Raw genomic sequence first — 18,516 nt, 5'->3', positions numbered from 1 at the left:
CCGTCGCTGCTACATGGTAAAGCCACAAATTTGGCCCGTCGCTGCTACACAGTAAAGCCACAAATTTGGCCTGTCGCTGCTACCAGGTTAAGTTTTTCAGTCACCCCATACAGCTCGTTTCTATGTCCTTGGATCACTTTAGTCTCTCCTCTGTACTAATTTAAGAGAACTGTATCCTCTCTGTAATAGGGGCACCAAAATTGAGCAGTCTTATCCAGGAAGGGTCTAACCAGTGGCAAATATACAACTAGGATTACTTCTGCACTGCCAGTTGCTGATGCCCATAGAAATACAGCCCAAGACTATTTTGCATTGAGCTCTTTCAAGTGGAGAGTATCAAGACCCCTATCCACCCAAAATTGACCTCGCTTCTGGCCTCTCGTTCTTTTTTTCTTTTGTCAAAGCAGTGTACATATAGCAGGCCTTTTTGCTGCTGTTTTTGTTTTTTGACCTTGAGCTGCCTCCCCTGCTGTTTAAAAAAAAAAAAATGTTTGGTTCAGGGCAGTAATACAGTGATTTGGGGGTTGAATGTCAGGGCTCACACATGCCTAGAGTGACCAAGACTTGTTTTATTTATTTGTTTTCATTATTTGGTTTCATTATTTGTTTTAACTATTTGGAAGATCATTTTTTCCTACACTTAACCCGGTAGCAGCAGGGATCATGTTTCTTAACCTCTTCAGTACCATGACGCAGTATATGAGTCATTTCATCTCTCGAACCATATCCTAGAGACGCTGTATGTGCGTCATGGTCATTGGACTATTCTACGTAGTCTGTAAAACCAGGATATGGCATGGAGGTTATGTTTTGTCTGCTTGTATTGAAGGGGTTAATGGTCTCTCCAAGCGAGAAAAATTAGAAAAAATTACCCCTCACACAAACCATTTCATAATATATATCAAAGCATTTGTGATCAGATTATGTATCATCTATTTTGGGAGGTTTATATCATGGCACAAATTTGGCCCGTCGCTATTACTGGGTTGAAATTATCAGCATCTCCATGTTGAACTGCATCATCCATTCATGGGAACACTCGTACAGTGCATTTAGGTCGCCCTGCAATACCAGTGTCACTGATTAGTCGTCCTATTTATGTGTCATCCGCAAACTTCCTGATGTCACTGGTTGCACTGCAGTCAAGATCATTGATGTAAATAGTAAATAGCAATGGATCTAAAGCTAAACCTTGTGGGCTGCCATCAGTAACACACACCCAGTCTGATTTATCTGTGTTTACTTGAACTCTCTGCGTCTTGTCTCTTAGTCACCTCCTGATCCACCCCAAACCTTAGCCCTCTGTCCCATGTGCTTTGACTTTATTTAAGTCTTGAATGCTCAACTTAAAGTGAGATACATAAACAACATCATAATTTTCATCCTTTCCTGCCCCTTCATGCACCTTTTTGAGAAGTGACATAAGTTTAGTGAGATGAGATTTACCCTTCGTGAACCCATGCTGGAAGTCAGTAATCTGATTGTATTTGTCTGGGTGGTCATGAATATTTCTAGCTGTAACACACAAATGATTTCCCTACAACTGACTTTAAACCAGTTGGTGGTAATTAGACACAGCTTATTTATCCCCCTTTGTAAATATTGGTACAACATTGGCCTTTTCCCTAGTGCCAGTACTACCCCAGTGCTGGACGACTTCATAACCATAGTGGCCAGTGGTTTGGAAATGTCCAGGCCTCCACAGCAGCTCCCTTACCACTGGAAATAAGTCTTGGCAGGGTCAGTCATTTCCCTCAGGGCACAAGACTTGGTGGCCTCCCTGTGCTCTGCCTCACCAAGAGTTGTCTCTTACAGATACATCCCAGTGAGCAGGGGTGACTTGTGGGGAGTGAGTCATAGGCCCATAGAGCAAAAGTTTGCATGCACAGGGAATGAAGGTAAAAAAAGGCCTTGATTAATTTTCCTATTTACTAAAGTGATAGCTAGTAGTTTGACACACAGCCACTTTAGTGATGCCCAGCAGTCCTGCCAAGGTGTGCGTTACAGAAGGCATCAGCTCACCGTTCACTGTTACCACACAGCCCTAGAGCAGTACAAGGAGCACAGGCAGCTTGATGCTTTAAGTATTTTCCCTTCTTCACTGCATGTGTTTACACATCTGCTGTGGCAACCCTTCTAAGGGAATGCTGAGCAGTAGCTGCCAAAACATATATGGAAATATCATCATACTAATTTATATTTTCTATGTACTGCCATGTACACTGCAACACTTCCATGCTTTCAATGGCAGCTGTGATTCTTGCCCTGAGATCGTCAGTGTTTGTCTCCAGAGATTTCTACACTCAACTTTTGACGAATCACCTAAGAAATTAAATGTAAAGTGTGATGTTGGGGAACCTCACTGCCTTAAGAATGGGATGGCCAGGTCACCAATTTAGGAGTAATTTATTCAAAGGCTCGGGGAGAATTGGGGCCTTTTCCTTTTTTTCCCCTGTTGAGTGTCTCCTCTCATTACTGGCCTGTGTTTATTTGTACTTGAGGCGTTGGGTGTGCACCAAATCGTGAGGACCAGAACCATATTATAACTTGCAATTTTTCTAACTCCCTATATCATAACTTGCAACTTTATCTCCTTTTCCCTGTTGAGTGTCTCCTCTCCTTACTGCACTATGTTTATGTGTATCTGAGGCATTGGGAGTGCATCAGATTGTGAGGACCAGAACTTCATGTGTCCTCGTTGTTCTTCAGATGTGGGCTGTGACCTGGTGACCAACCTCGGCGAGACCCACACCTCCTCGGCCCAGCAGTCTCCATTTTCAGACGATTCTTCAGGTATGGCATTCTTAACCCGGTAGCAGCGGGAATCAGGTTTCTTAATGGTCCCACCAAGCGAGAAAAATGAGAAAAAAATCACCCCTCACACAAATCATTTCATAATATATATCAAAGCGTTTGTGATCAGATTATGTAGCATCTATTTTAGGGGTTTATATCATGGCACAAATTTGGCTCGTTGCTGCTACATGGTAAAGCCACAAATTTGGTCCGTCGCTGCTACCGGGTTAATGTAGCCCTTCCAGACCCCTGTATTTTATTTTTTTATTTTTTTAGCTTTCTTCTCAATAGGCATTTCTTTCATCATTACTTTCTTTACCATTATCATTATTTCCATTTTCCCATCTGTACTCCTCTCTTATTTCATCCTAATCCCTACCTTTATCCTCATCTCCCTTCCTTTCCCCTTTCCCTCCCCTCCACCTTTTCTCTCCTCTCCCTCCTCCTCCCTTTCCTGCTCCTCCTTCATCACTGTCCTTTCCCTCCTCTCCATCTCCTCCTACCTCTCCATTGTCTCCCTTTCCCACCCTTCCTCCACTCCTTCCTCTCACTCCCCTCCTTCCTCCCCCTTCCCTAACTTAGCGTCTCCTCAAAAAGTATATCTGCCGTGTTTCAGTCGTCATTTGCCATTTTAAAAATTGACTTGCCATTGATTTCTGAGAATTAAATAATAAGTAAAGAAAAATATTAACTCAGCATTGATAACTTGTGCAGATTAATGGATTTATTTTATTCAAGCCATAAAGTCAATCTTCAGCATGAGAAAGGAGAAAAAGAAATTGGTACCTTACATCTTTTGCACACACACACACACACACACACACACACACACACACACACACACACACACACGGCATGGGGAGAGAGATTTTTAAAACTGACTACGGAAAACTTAATGATGCAGTGGGTGACTGAAAATACAAGATACAGGAGTGATGACGAGCCAGCAAGACTGGACCTGGTGCTGACGAAGGGAGTGCACCTGTTAAATGAGTTAAGATATGTGTGTCCCACGGGAAAAAGTGATCATGTAATAATAGAGTTGGAAACCGATGAGGACGTCACTGAGGAAGACAAATTGTACAAAGGAGAAACTACAGGAAAGTGGACATAGAAAATCTCAAGAAATATTACAAAAAACTGGACTGGGAAAAGTTAAAAAGAACAAACGAAGTGCAGGAAAAGTATGATGTTTTCATAGAGGCATATGAGACAGGAGTCAAAAAATGTCCCATTATATAAACCAATAGAAAGAGGAAAGCAAGGTTGGTTTAATGCAAGATGTGCAGGTGCAAAGAAAAAAAGGGACAGAGCGTGGAAAAGATTGAAAAAAAACAGAGGAATAAAGAAGACTTTAAGATAGCAAGAAATGAATATGTGAAAATAAGGAGGGAGGAAGAGAAAGGATATCAACACCCTTACTCCCTCTCTTCGCCTCCTATCCACCACTTCATCAGTTTTTGTTCTTCATTCTCCGAAAAAAATTCTTCTTATCTTCCTCTGATCTTTCCTCATTCCTTTTTTTCACTTCATTTATCATTTCTTTTACCTTCATTCTTTCATCCTCCGTCATATTTCTCCTCACATATATGTGTTTGTATTCTTCAGAGTTGTTTAATCTCCACAACCTATTTAGGATGGTTTCTGTTGTCATTTGGGATCTTAACTTAATCTTTAATGGCCTGTTCTTTCCTTCCTCATACCTTCCCAATCTTGTTATTTCATCTACTTCTTCCTCAAACTTTTCCTCTTCTTCAGTATTCAAATTTCTCAATACACTTTTCACCTTATTCTTCTCACAACTTTCCCTCTGAGTCTTCAACTGTGTTTTTCTTCTTCTACACCAAACATTATGACATTTTTTCTTATCTGCCATGTCCCTCACCATTGTTTCTGTGTGTGTGTGTGTGTGTAAGAGAGAGAGAGAGAGAGAGAGAGAGAGAGAGAGAGAGAGAGAGAGAGAGAGAGAGAGAGAGAGAGAGAGAGAGAGAGAGAGAGAGAGAGAGAGAGACACACACACACACACACACAGTATAGTATATACATATATAGATATATGTATTTCAGAAAAAATCTTTCCTTTTTAATCTGTCATGGCAGGAGTTTTGTTTGTGTGATGGCTCAGGGTTGCATCATGTGGTGCCGGCCAGGAGTGCCCAGCTCCTGTACTGCACAGAGGTTCCCGGTGGCACGCTGTGCTGCTACAGCATGGGTCACCCACTGATGGCACTAATAGCATGCCTGCTTAACACTGACTTGGTTAATGCACTCTAATGAAAATTCTATTAAATTTCACTCCATGTATTTATTTGGTGCCTGCTTCTAATTTATGATCTGCATAAATTTGATTTTGTCCAAGGAAACACTAAAAGCCTTTCTGTGAGGGGCTTAGGTTCTTCCCCTCACAGCGAGGAGGGAAGTGTGAAGGTTTTGCAGCGTACTCTCATGACAAGACTTTACCCTCAGGAATAACAAACTTCTATTTATATCCTGGCGGGTGCAGAGAGAGGGCAGGCGTCAGGTTCCCCCGCCGTGCCCCCTCTCCCCAGCCCCCACCTCCTGGCTCGCCGGGCCCCAGCACATTTAGACTACCCTCAAGAGGCCATCACAGCTGATAGTGACCACACCAGAAGACTGTTGCATGGCCCTCAGAGCCAGGCCTCTGCCTTGCATGGGCCCTACACAAGGGCTCCCCGTGGCCCAGGAGTCTCTAAGACCCTGAAAGATGGACATCATAAGTCAGGCTGCTGGCTGAGTGACACTTTACCTTTGTGACAGCCAAAGGGTTTCTGAGAGGCAATGCAGCGCTGTGCCAACACTCACCCGACTGAGTTCCTGTGCTGCTTGAGATAACCGGCCACTGCTGCGAGTCTTCTGAGGCTCAGCTTTGAGTAGCACTTACCATGACAAACTATACAAGTTAACATGGTGATAGTAACGTGCTTTTTTAATATTATAAGAACACGAGTGCTGTCGTGTTTCATCCCCGTGTAACTTTGTGATCTGTTCCTTCAGCTGCTGCTACTGACAGTCTTGTGTTGTGGTTGACGGCCACAGACACTCTTTCATCACACAGCCAAAAGAGCAACAAAGTAGTACATAGTTAATATGAAGCTAGTGCAAGAGCAACAAAGTAGTACATAGTTAATATGAAGCTAGTGCAAGAGCAACAAAGTAGTACATAGTTAATATGAAGCTAGTGCTTTTGTTGATTTACACAATTTTTTATTGATTTTTTGGGTTTACAACTTACAAAATGTTTCATCAATATATATATATATATATATATATATATATAGATATATATATATATATATATATATATATATATATATATATATATATATATATATATATATATATATATATATATATATTAAAACCCCGATTATCCGAAATGGAAGGGGGGAAGCCTCTTTCGGATAAGCTGATTTTTCGGATAATCCGGATTTATGGCCGCCATTTTGATCGCCGCCAGTTTGATCGTCGGCATTGTGTTCTGCTGTATGGTAAGGACGACTTTCTTCCTTTTCCCGGTTTCTTTAGGCATGGTGATGTAGAAAGAAGTGAGGTCGAAGCACAGGTAGAACGCGATGCGACTGCCCAGTGTGAGGTGTGTGACGCGACTGCCGCCGACTGACGATGTAAACAATGAAACCAAACAAACACACGCTACGCTAAACAAAGTAGTACGCTTAAAACATGTGATGTAAATGTTTTATTGTATGTTTGTCTGTGTGTCTCCTTGTCTGGACCAGTGAATGTTGATACTTGTGAGCGTTGCAGATCTGAATTGTGAATGTTGCAGAGTGCGATTGTGAATGGTTGTGCAAGCTTGCAAGTGTGACCTTGTTGCATCGTGCAGGTGGAGACACAGTATGATGACTCATATTATCGCGCAACTCGTATGTTGGAAGGGGAATGTGGCATGGAGTGGAGAGGGGAGTCGTGTTTGTGTCGTTGTCTTGAGAGTACGGTGTGAGAGTAGTCGTGCAGTAGTTTGTTCGTTCGCCGCACCTACATCCTTGCTGGGGCGAAGGTGCGGATGTGGTGTTGTTGAGAGTTTGTTTAATGTTTTTTGTCTAATACATTGATCTATTCGTTACAAGCTATTTCGGCAATATGTATTAGAAAGCATATTCATTTTAACTGTTCTTATCAATTTTAAATGTGTTAATATAGTACATATGTAGTTACTTTTATTTATTTTTGATGTTTTATAACGTTTTAGTATAGAAAAAAAAATTTAATTGCATTATCCAGATCAATTTCGGATAATCCGGTTTTTCGGATAATCCGCTTTCGGATATATATAATATATATTATATATATATATTATATATATATATATATATATATATATATATATATATATATATATATATATATATATATATGATAACTTTTGAACCTCATCTATAATAATAAATTTGCTCTGTAATTTTAAGTAAGTTTCCCAGGTTGAGAGAAGGGAGAATGCACATTGTAAATATAAGCCTCTGGGACATGACCACTCACGTGTCTTCTGTCTCCCTTGCACGCAGCACCGAGCCAGCAGAAGAAGAAAGGTACCTACCCATACTTTAGTAGTAATATAATTTCCTCCTTTTGTGTGTTTTACAAAAGTCATAAAAGTCTGCAGGAGAATTAGGCTAAATGAGGTGTTGCAACTTTAAGTGTAATAGTCTGTATTAGATTAATATTTTTTTTGCATGGTATCCCATACATCATATTCACCATCTTGTGATGCATGTGGAGAAAGCTCTTGCAGCAGCATGGGTCTGGGACTGTCACGTAGAAATCTTTATAGCACGCTGTGAATACACTGACATACACTGAAGGCTGAGGAATGTGGATCTGTCTCAACAAACCCACATGTGGCTCAGTGTCAGAAAGCCTGGTAATATATGTCTGTGTTTCCTAAATCCTAGGCTACCACTGGGATGACTATGACATGCGCGGCCCACACACGCTGGTGGGCTGCAGCAGCGAGGGGGCCACAGCCGCCCCGCCAGACTTGCTGATGCTGAGCCAGGGCACCTCCCTCTTCCACGGAGACAACCCCATGGAGGGAACGCCACTGCTGCCATGTGAGACTTTTTGTGTGTTTGTGGATGTTATTTTCTTTGAGTAATTGCATCTACAATCAGGTTTAAGCAGCTTTCTTCTCCTATACTGTAATTTGTGTCATGAATATATATAAAAAATGTTGGCACCAAATCTGCCCTTGTGGGGCGCCTCAGTAGTCTCTTCAAATGAAGTGATTCTCTGGTGCCTGGCAATATATATGTCAGGCCTCTCCTGATTGGCTGGGTTTCTCTATGACTCATGACAATGGCCTGTCAATCACACATGCTCTCGTGCCACACATCACTATGATATTTGTCACAGCTCACCTCTTATACAAGATAAACAGACTTAGAACTGATTGTAGAACTCGCATAATGCTTGTCAAAATTCGGTAAAACAAAAAATAAATGAATAGATATATATGAAAATTAATAATGTGATGCAGGCAGAGATGTACAGCAGAGGAGCAAGGAGGAGTGAGTGTGTGAGGGAAGGAGCTCACCACGGCAGGAAGAGTGAGTAGCAGCTCACCACTCATCCTGTCAACACATGACTAGTATGGTGATGTAGGATATTTGAGAGGTGCAGCAGAGGAGAGAACCAAATATAAACATGTACTTCAACCTTGTCACGTGATGGACACATAATTCTTTTGGCCATTGAGGGAGCGACTTATTGAAGCAGATCAAAGTGTATGAGCAAGGGTTGTGATGTGCCGAGGCCCTTGAGTGGCGGCACTGTCCACCGTGGGAGCCGGTGAGTAATGTAAACATGGTAGACTGTTCCCGTAGAGTGTACCTCGCCACACCCATGGAGCGGTTCACCCGTAACATTGGTTATCATGCAAGCAAGCATTGAAAATTTGTTGGCAATCTACTGGAAATTTGCGGAAAACCCTTTTGCTGGTAAATCTGTTGGTGCCAAATATTGCATGGGACTTACTGAGACCATGTTGTTGAACTGTTTTTATTATTACTACTACTACTGCCACTATAGTGAAACCAAATTGGCGAGTGTTGTGGTGTTGGCTCCTGCGGGTCCTTTCCTCCTGTCTGCTCTGCCACACAGTTGCAACACCTATCTCTTCCTCCCTTATGTTAGCTATAGCTAGCATATGAAAGGAAAATATAGGTGTTGGGATTGTGTGGCAGAGCAGAGGGGAGGAAAGGACCCGCGGGAGCCAACGCCAAAACAGGCTCGCCAATCTGGTTTTATTATACTCCTACTACTGCTACTACTGGTACTGCTGCTGCTGCTACTTCCACCAGTGATATTCAAGCAGTTACTGCACAACTAGCTATCACTACTAGTTCCAGCTCCATGATAACAAACACCATGACTGTTGAGCTGACTGAGTGTGTGTTATCCCTCCAGGCTCTGCTGCCACACCCCTGCTGAGTGTGGACGCCCAGGGCGGTCCAGACAGCCGGGACACACCAGACGCTGATGAGGACAATGATGATCCCTGCAGCTTTGAGGAAATACTCCTGGCAAATAATATATCTGTTGACTCATGCCAAGACCTGACTCTTGATCATTCGTCTAAATACAACATTGTCTTGGACCTTGAAGATGACTGCCCAGAGTCAGCCCTGAAGATATCCAACTTGCCTTCTGTCATTGAGGACGCCAACAGGCTCGGCAGCCCCAGGAGCCGCCGCCCCTTCCACTGCAGAGACTACAGCTGCGTGTCGGACCTGTCCTTCCTCTCCACCCTGGAGGAGGAAGGCGTTGACGACTCAATGTCTGAACTCCAGGAATCTGACTATGAGCTGCTGGATAGAGTCAGTGAGCCCCTCACACCCACACTGGTGCAGACTTCCCTCTCAGAAGTGTTTCTATAGTCTTGTGATGTGATGACAGCTGCTGCTGGACAAGGAGCAAAAACTTTTTACCCCACCAACTCCCAGCAATTTGTTTAAAATTAAATTAAATATGTGGGAAAGATAAATATGAATTACATGATAGGTAGGTAGATAGATAGATAGATGGATGAATAGATAGGTAGATGTACCGAGAGAAAGAAGAAATTATTAAATATACTTTTATACAAATATATACATAACATACACATTCTGTTCATGTTTCAGACAAACTTGCTTTCATGGAAAGATTACTAAAATCTAATTTACCACAAACTAAATTCATTATTCCGTAAGGAAAAATGGAACAGGTGTAGTTGCTTTCTATTACTGCATGAAAACCTGGAGTAACCAACAGCACTTGTATAAATTATCTAAAATATCACAAGCAGTGTGCAACATTTTCTCAAGCCAAGCCTTCACATGTCAGGTCAGCACAATGCATAGAAGAGAACATTTTTACCAAAAAGGCTGAGCCGAGTGAGTCGAGAATCACATAAAGTTTTGTACAAACGAGCAAAGGACAGAGACACTGTGTTTATGAACACACATTATCTCAGGATGGTTAAGGGAAGCCACTTGTAGCCAGCCCAAAGGGGTTACAAGCTGTTGCCAAAGGTGGGGTTTCATGTTAAAGCAACAGGATGAGTCAGTGAGTGTATTGTGAGGCACAAGCCACAGAGCTGTTCCCGTGTGGACTGAAGGCTGCTGTACTGAAGGGGGAGGCACGACTAAGGCCATCAAAAATATGCCTCGCGCCAGATAAGATAGTACAAATAGACCTCAAGATGCTGGAGAGGATGTGCATAAGCCATCATATTGTAAAATGTGTTATACCATTTTTTATACTTTAGTATGTTTTCATAGTCTGAAAATGCAAGTGCACCTATTATCATTATTCCTCATGGGAATTTTAAGTTAAAGAAATTCATATTATGCAACCCATCCATGAATGCAAGTCCACATCAGTCATTATAGTCCATTTCATTCCATCTGTCCACTCACGAACTTAGATGTGGCACCTGCGCATTGTTAGTTCATGATTGCGTGAAGATCAACTTTATATTTTCAGCGATGTATTTGAATGTTTGTGTATGCAAAAAACCCTTGTCTTTTTATATGAACCGCAAACATGCTGATTTGCATCGATAATCTACCAAGAGTTAACCAGCATCTCCATTCTCTCATCCCCTTCACAGGTAAACTCTGGAACAGTCTTCCTTTGTCTGTATTTCCTCCTGCCTATGACTTGACCTCTTTCAAGAAGAATGTATCAAGACACCTCTCCACCCGAAATTGACCTCTCTTTTGGCTACTCTTTACTTTCAACTTTTGTAGAAGCGGCGAGTAGCGGGCCCTTTTTTTTACTCTGTTGCCCTTGAGCCACATCTTTTGATATATATATATATATATATATATATATATATATATATATATATATATATATATATATATATATATATATATATATATATATATATATATAAAAGCAAACGAAAGAACAATTTGCATATCAAATAATATAGTCTAATCATACTCGAACGATTCATAGCCTTTCAGATACCCATATTTCATCTTATTCAGGTACATAAAGTGACATCCCACTCTGCAAGTGTCTGTACATAAGGAATTTAAGGAATTTTGATGTGTTGCATGTAAACAGCATGGGTAGCCTAATATTCTAAATAGCCTAGCATCACATTCAAGTTACTATATACTGCTTCATGTTATTTTGATTATTAATCATTATTTACATGCAGTAAATTATTAAGATATCCTTTATATGCAATTGCAGGGCCAGATGTCTTTTGATATACCTGAAATGAGTTATCAATCAATGAATTTGAAAAAAACATAGATCGTTGGAGCATGATGTGACTGTTGTTTGATACAAGCTTGTCTTTTCGTGTGCTTGTGTTAGATTATCGATGCAAATGACCGAGTTGTATTTTGTACACATAAACATTCAAATATATTATTGAAAAATAAGCTTGAATGTCTATCACAACAGTTGATTTTCATGTATTCATGAACTAGAAATGCACAGGTGTCACATCCATCATAATTCCTGCTTTGTTGGTGGACAGATGAAATGAAACAGACTATAACAGGACATACAAAGAGCAGGTTTCGGTACCGTACTGGTACTGCGTTTTTATTTCATGCAACAACTAGTTTTTTATACTTTTTTCTCCTTTCCTACGACCAATAGCTCTGTTCACAGCTTAACCACCAGCCAGTCACACCCTGCATTGATTCCCCATGCAAGACAGTAACCTCTCATGACAGTGTGACACTCAAGACTCAATAAGGAGCCTCCCAGCAGGAGCTGCTCAGGAGGCAGGTCATTACTGTGGTACCTTGGGGACTACTGGCAGCTTGTACACATGGAAACTTTGATGTTTAATATTCCAATGTGAAAAACTGAACACCAGAGATTTCTTTATTGGCGTGTCCCATGTGAATGCACAAAAGTTACAATCTTCCTGTGATTCTACAGTCTGCTGGAGTGAGTGAAGATTGCAAAGTCTTCTTAAAGTGAAGTGTGTAGTGTGTAGCTACAGACAAGCAACATGATGCATTGTGTCCAACAAACTCTTTGGCTAATAACTGAAGACCTTTTTACCAAGAGTTACGTATTTTTTTAATGCGTTTCTTTATTGTTACGTGTCATTTTCCCAACAAACATTTGTCATAAAGTCATACCATGCCTTTAAGGACGTGAGTGATGTACAAGAAACAATCATACGTGTGAATGCGAGAAAGGCGGGACTTCTGAAGATACAAGAGACGTTTCTCTTGACACGGTTTTGTTTCTTGTGGACTAGTCATTATTGATACAGAGTAGAACAAGTGCCTATGCAAGAGACCATTATATATTGATGTAAGGTAATTCATGTTCAGATGAACCACTGAGCCACAGCCTCGCTTTCCTGGAGCATCACAGTCATGGCATGAAGGGATCACCCCAAAGGGCTTGTGGGAGGCTGCTGCCCACCACCGTGGCTCACTGTGCCACCCACCAGCACAGCGTGCAGCCACTCACTGGTTCATCTGGACATGCTGTATCATAACAACATAGTGAACAAAATGCTTATTAGCTTTTTGTACTCTATTTTTCTTTTAATATATAAATAAGTATGTGTGTGTGTGTGTGTGTATATATATATATATATATATATATATATATATATATATATATATATATATATATATATATATATATATATATATGTATGTATATATATATCAAGCAACTGACTTTCACCGCCAGACAAACATCTCAAAGAACCACGTGTGCCAGGAATCGAACCTGTACTTTCTGAATAGAAATCAAGGCGCATACCAACCATGCCACCGGATGAGTGGCACAAGTGGTTATTTGATATCTATATATATATATATATCTATATCTATATCTATATATATATATATATATATATATATATATATATATATATATATATATAGAGAGAGAGAGAGAGATATATATATATATATATATATATATATATATATATATATATATATATATATATATATATATATATATATATATATATATATATATATATATATATATATACACACACACACACACACAAGATGAAAGATTTCAAGCTGTATTTTTAATAAGTATTTGTGTAAATAAAGGTGTTGTGGAAAGAAATGTAATTCTTACTTTTCACCTTCCAAAAAATATTTCCTTACTGGATCTTTATGCCAAACCTTTCCACTGAAAACATGCTAACAAACCAACAAGAACTGGAGTGAACCAAGACACACACACACTGGTTACAGCGTTGTGCTGCCAGGCTTCACAGTCTGACAGGGTGGCGCTTCGAGCCTGCTCAGGCCAGATTCTTTCTGTTGACTAGGAGTGGTTACTCTCCCCCCTTGAGCAGGGAGGAGGATGGAGAAAGTTACCAGGAAGGAAAATAAGAAAGGAAAGAAATAGGAAATTAAGCTCTAAAAGAAGAAAAAAAAGATGGAGAGAGAGAGAGAGAGAGAGAGAGGGGGGGGGGAGGTTGAAGGAAAGGAGGGAATGTGGAAGAGATTGAGAGTTACTATGTGTTTCAGGCGCTATGAAACACAGTTTTTCGAATATAACATTTTAACAAAGCGTCGGACAAGGATGGTATTTTGAAAGACGATGATTAAGACCCCAACCTAATTGGCAAAAATAGGCTTAGGTGCCAAATGTGAATGATTACGGCACTTGTAAGAGTAACTTCAAGGTAAACTTCACTAAAATATACAGGCACGGGTAGCGAGGCTACGTGCCGTCATCATGTACGCACCGCCTCTCGTTGAAGGCGTGACGTCAATGTGACGTTTTACTATGAAGTAGCAGTAATCACTGACTCAACTGGTAGTTCTCTCTGTCCTCTCTCTCTCTCTCTCTCTCTCTCTCTCTACTCAACAAGAGTAGAAATGCAATGTTTTGGAGCCTTCTGATTAATGTAAAATCACTTAGGTTTAAGAATCTATGTAAATCTCTCTCTCTCTCTCTCTTTCTCTCTCTCACACACACACACACACACACACATACACACACACACACACTAGTTCAGTCCTATACATAGGGATGATGCTCATTTGAAATTATTATATATTTGCGAAAAAGTTTTACTCTCAGGAAATTACTTATCCTTTGCATGGAAAATATGGTCTTTGGTACAACATGCTGTAAGTATATAACATAGTGCAGTGGCTGAACTATTTTTACTGTGTGTGTGTGTGAGAGAGAGAGAGAGAGAGAGAGAGAGAGAGAGAGAGAGAGAGAGAGAGAGAGAGAGAGAGAGAGAGAATTGCCGGTTGAGATGATGACTACTACGTCATAGTTACACGTCACATGGACGTCACGAACGAGAGGCACCTAGCCTCGCTACCCGTGCCTGTATAATTTAGTGCAGTTTACCTTAAAGTTACTCCTACAAGTGCCGTAATCATCCACATTTGGCACCTAAGCCTATTTTTGCCAATTAGGTCGGGGTCTTAATCATCGTCTTCCAAAATACCATCCTTGTCCGATGCTTTGTTAAAATGTTATATTCGAAAAACTGTGTTTCATTGCGCCTGAAACACATAGTAGCTACTTTAATATTTCCCTGTATGATAAGTTTTTGAGTAAGCATGGATCATTATCTCTACGCTCTAAGACCTGTAATAAGGAAACCAGAATGGAGGACTTTTTGAATTCCATGCAAGTAGGGGCCAGCACTGTGCCATCTGGTGTCTCGGCACGGTGGTGGAAATACAACACCTCTCATGTCCCTCTTTAACCCATAGATAGATTTTGTAAAATAGGTGTCTTTCATCAATGCCCCAAAATGGCTGAGAGGTTGGGCACATGCTACAATATTTCAGTTAAATACAAATGAAAATATAGCAAATAAGAAACTGTTGGTCACCTTAATTGCTTTATTTTTTTGCATAATAAAAAAAATCAAGCCATTTTTTTTTTTTTTTTTTTTTTTTTTACATTGCAGCCTATTGCGCCGGTAGGCTTCTTCCCGGTGGATCCTGATGGTCGGTCCAAGGCTTCTTTCCGGTAGGTCCTGATGGTCGGCCCAGCCCGTTTTGGCGCAGGCGAGTGTTTATAGTGGCGCCATCTTGCATTGGCTCATGCTGCCCTCCCAGAGCTCATCTTTGATCCTAGAATCTAGAGTCCGGGTTGATAGGTGGTCTTCTGGACAGCATGTGGGTAGTTTTAAGCCACTCGGCGGCGGCTGAAAAATCCCAGCTTGGTGGCACCGGGCGGGGATTGAACTCGCGTCCTCCTGAACACGAGGCCGTTACTTTGACGACTCAGCCACCGCCTCCCCAAAACTTTGCAACTCCAATTGCTTCTTGACACCCTCTTATCAAGCTGATAATGGTAAAATCAGGCTTCAGCAAGGATTTCTTCTCTGCTATAATTTTGGATCTATATTTATATTTTCATACAAAATTATTTGAATTTTACTGAAATATTGTAGTAATTTTCCTCACAGCCCTTGCAGAGAAGAAAATGAGGGGTGTTGCATTTCCGTCTCCTTCCCGCCAAGGGACTGGGTACAGTTGTGACCCCGGACAAAATTCAGTTAAAAATGTCCCTCATTGAAATGAAACATCAAGGTGAGGCTTGGCCAATGCCAAATAAAATATGAAACTTGCCAGGGCCGGATTATCCTATACGCCAAGAACACCATGGCATAGTGCCCCAAGCAGTGAGGGGCCCACAAAACCTGATAGACCCGACCCATAATTGGGCCCCCACATAATGGAAATCCCAGAAATGCCCGTAGCCTCAGGGAGATCAATATGCTCCGTTGGACTGTTGATCGAAAAAAAAAAGAAAAATAAATAAATAGATAAAATAAAATAGCGAGAACTTGTTTACAAGTGTTGGCAATACAATTAAGTCAATAGCGCCGGCGGGCGGCGGGAAACCGGCAACTCACCAGCATGGCCACAAAAATTAATATATCTACGTAAAAAATCATAAATGAACACTTCAATATGTTGACTATCTTGTATTAAAACCATTTTAAGATATCTATATAAAAAGTTACTAATTTTGTATAATCATTTCACTATAGAAACCAACCTATATTAAGCGCCTTATTATACATGTTATTTCTTATTTCTTTTAGTATTCAACCTTATTTCTTCCCATCTATGAATAATACTAAAAAAAAAATAAGAAATAACATAATAAGGCGCTCAATATAGGTTAATTTATATAATGAAATGATTATATAAAATTAGTAACTTTTTATATAGATATCTTAAAATGGTTTTAATGTAAGACAGTCAACGTATTGAAATGTTCATATATGATTTTTTATGCAGATCTATTAATTTTTTTGGTGTCAGGAAGGTTTTTCGTCGCGGCGCATGAAATGAGTCAGATTCAGCGAATGTTCATCGTGAATTCTGGTCGAGCTCGAGCAAAAACTACTAAAGCTAGGAAGGCGTTCTTGGTGGCAAATGAAAGCTCTTTTAATACAGATTAATGATCAGAAAAAAGTTGGAAAGCATTAAATAAATAAAAAAGTTAAAAGCAAAAAACTAGGACGTGTCCAAATCGCGGCAAAAGGGCCGAAAATCGAGCTATCAAAAAATCATTCTAGTTGGTCAAACTACATTGCCAAGAGGGGCAACACGCCAAATTACAGCCTTCTAGAGGCAATAGCAAGGCCACACTAGACGAAAACGGCAAAGTGTCTGGAGTTCATCAAAATCGCTCTCGACAGGGTTTACGTTTGAAGCTCTAGCGACGAAACTACTGGGAGAAGGGAAATGTTATGCACCATATTGGAAAGCCCATTGGCAGGGCTAAATCATTTGTTAAATAAGTTTTTTGAAATTCTCAAAAAAAATGAGCGGGTTTCAACTTAGGGAATTTGAAAATAGGTTTATTTCCGAGTCGTTTTCTGCAAATTTATTCACTTTTTTACCCTTTTGAGTCGGTTTTCAAGCCCGGTTGCTAATTAAAATAATATAGCCCTTTCATTTTGCCGTCGATTGATACCATAAACTTTTCTGTAGCCCCAGAAATATGGGAGTTATGGCGATTCGCACCAAAGCGGTTGATTTTCCAAAATTCACGGCTTAATGACAAGGGCGCCGCAAAATCAAAAGAGTAAGCCGTCCATTACTTGAGATGTCATTGACTGTAGAGATTCTTGAAGTTTCTTCCTATTTTCAGCCATTCAGGCGAAAGTCTTCAACAAGATGTACTGAAAACTCTCGAGAAAGTTACTCTATCCCTTGATGACTGCAGAGGCCAAAGTTATGACAACGCTGCAAATATGTCAGGGAGATATGCTGGTCTACAAGCAACAATTAAGGAAATAAATCCATTAGCAGATTACATTCCATGTGCAGCACATTCTTTAAATATAGTAGGGATTGCCAGTGTCAACTGTTGCCTGGATGCTTGCAATTTCTTTGGACTTGTGCAGAAATTATATGCATATTCAGTTGGATCAACAAAGCGCTGGAATTTACTAACAAAGGGATTGTCACCTAATGAAAATGGTAGAATTCTAACCCTAAAAACATTATCTTCCACACGTTGGCATTTCCATTCTGAATTAGTGAAAGCACTGCACTTAACTAGCATCTATGGTATGTTAATTAAATGAAATTGCAGACAATGAGGAAGTAAAAGGAGATGCTCGACTTGCTGCATCAGTTTTTTGCAGAGAAAATGTGCCTTCTTGAAAATGCATTTATGTGTGTTCTTTGGAACAAGATACTCCAGCACTTTCAGAAAGCTAGTACTCTTCTCCAAAGCACAAATATTGATATCAACATGGCTGTATCATTGTTTCTATCACTTAAAAGTTTTGTTGCTGAGCTTCATGAACAATTTGATGAACTGGAGAATGATGCAAAAAATCTCGTGGAAAATGTTCAGCAAGTATATGTATCGGAAAAGGTACGGAAGAGAAGACGGCGGCGTCAAGCTGATGATTCTGCTGAACCTGATGCAGATCTTCAAGATGCACAAAAATTCCATGTACAGAGTTTTCTTGTCATCATTGACAAGTTACTTGCAAGTTTAGCTCAACGTCGCCAGGCTTATCACAATATATCTGACGACTTTGCCTTTATCAAGTCATTGAGGGAGAATGATACTGCACAGCTGAGAGTTGATGTATCCAGCTTGGTGAAAAAATACATCAATGACTTGGAACCCCACTGCAAGGATGAATTTGTAACATTCTCAGAATTTGTAGCCCATTTGAAGCTGGATCGTGATCCTCATGTCCTGTTAAAATACTTAAGGAAGAAT

At 40.3% G+C, this 18,516-nt stretch overlaps 1 protein-coding gene across 2 annotated transcripts in view; it reads left to right on the top strand.

Annotated features, from left to right (window-relative positions):
* The window catches only part of LOC126988104 (fat-like cadherin-related tumor suppressor homolog), a 51,498-nt gene extending 40,366 nt beyond the window's left edge, over positions 1-11,132 (top strand). For both annotated transcript variants that reach the window (XM_050845911.1, XM_050845912.1), the window contains 4 exons: positions 2,710-2,793; positions 7,341-7,364; positions 7,728-7,886; positions 9,241-11,132. In XM_050845911.1, coding sequence (XP_050701868.1) covers positions 2,710-2,793; positions 7,341-7,364; positions 7,728-7,886; positions 9,241-9,710 — 737 coding nt within the window. In that variant the 3' untranslated portion in view covers positions 9,711-11,132. The remainder of the gene's footprint in view (positions 1-2,709; positions 2,794-7,340; positions 7,365-7,727; positions 7,887-9,240) is intronic.
* Positions 11,133-18,516: the final 7,384 nt, after the last annotated feature.

This window comes from Eriocheir sinensis, chromosome 68 (genome assembly GCF_024679095.1).
Source record: "Eriocheir sinensis breed Jianghai 21 chromosome 68, ASM2467909v1, whole genome shotgun sequence".
NCBI classification, from domain to species: domain Eukaryota; kingdom Metazoa; phylum Arthropoda; class Malacostraca; order Decapoda; family Varunidae; genus Eriocheir; species Eriocheir sinensis.
Note: the sequence above shows the minus strand (reverse complement) of the source record. Positions and strands in the feature narration are given on the sequence as shown.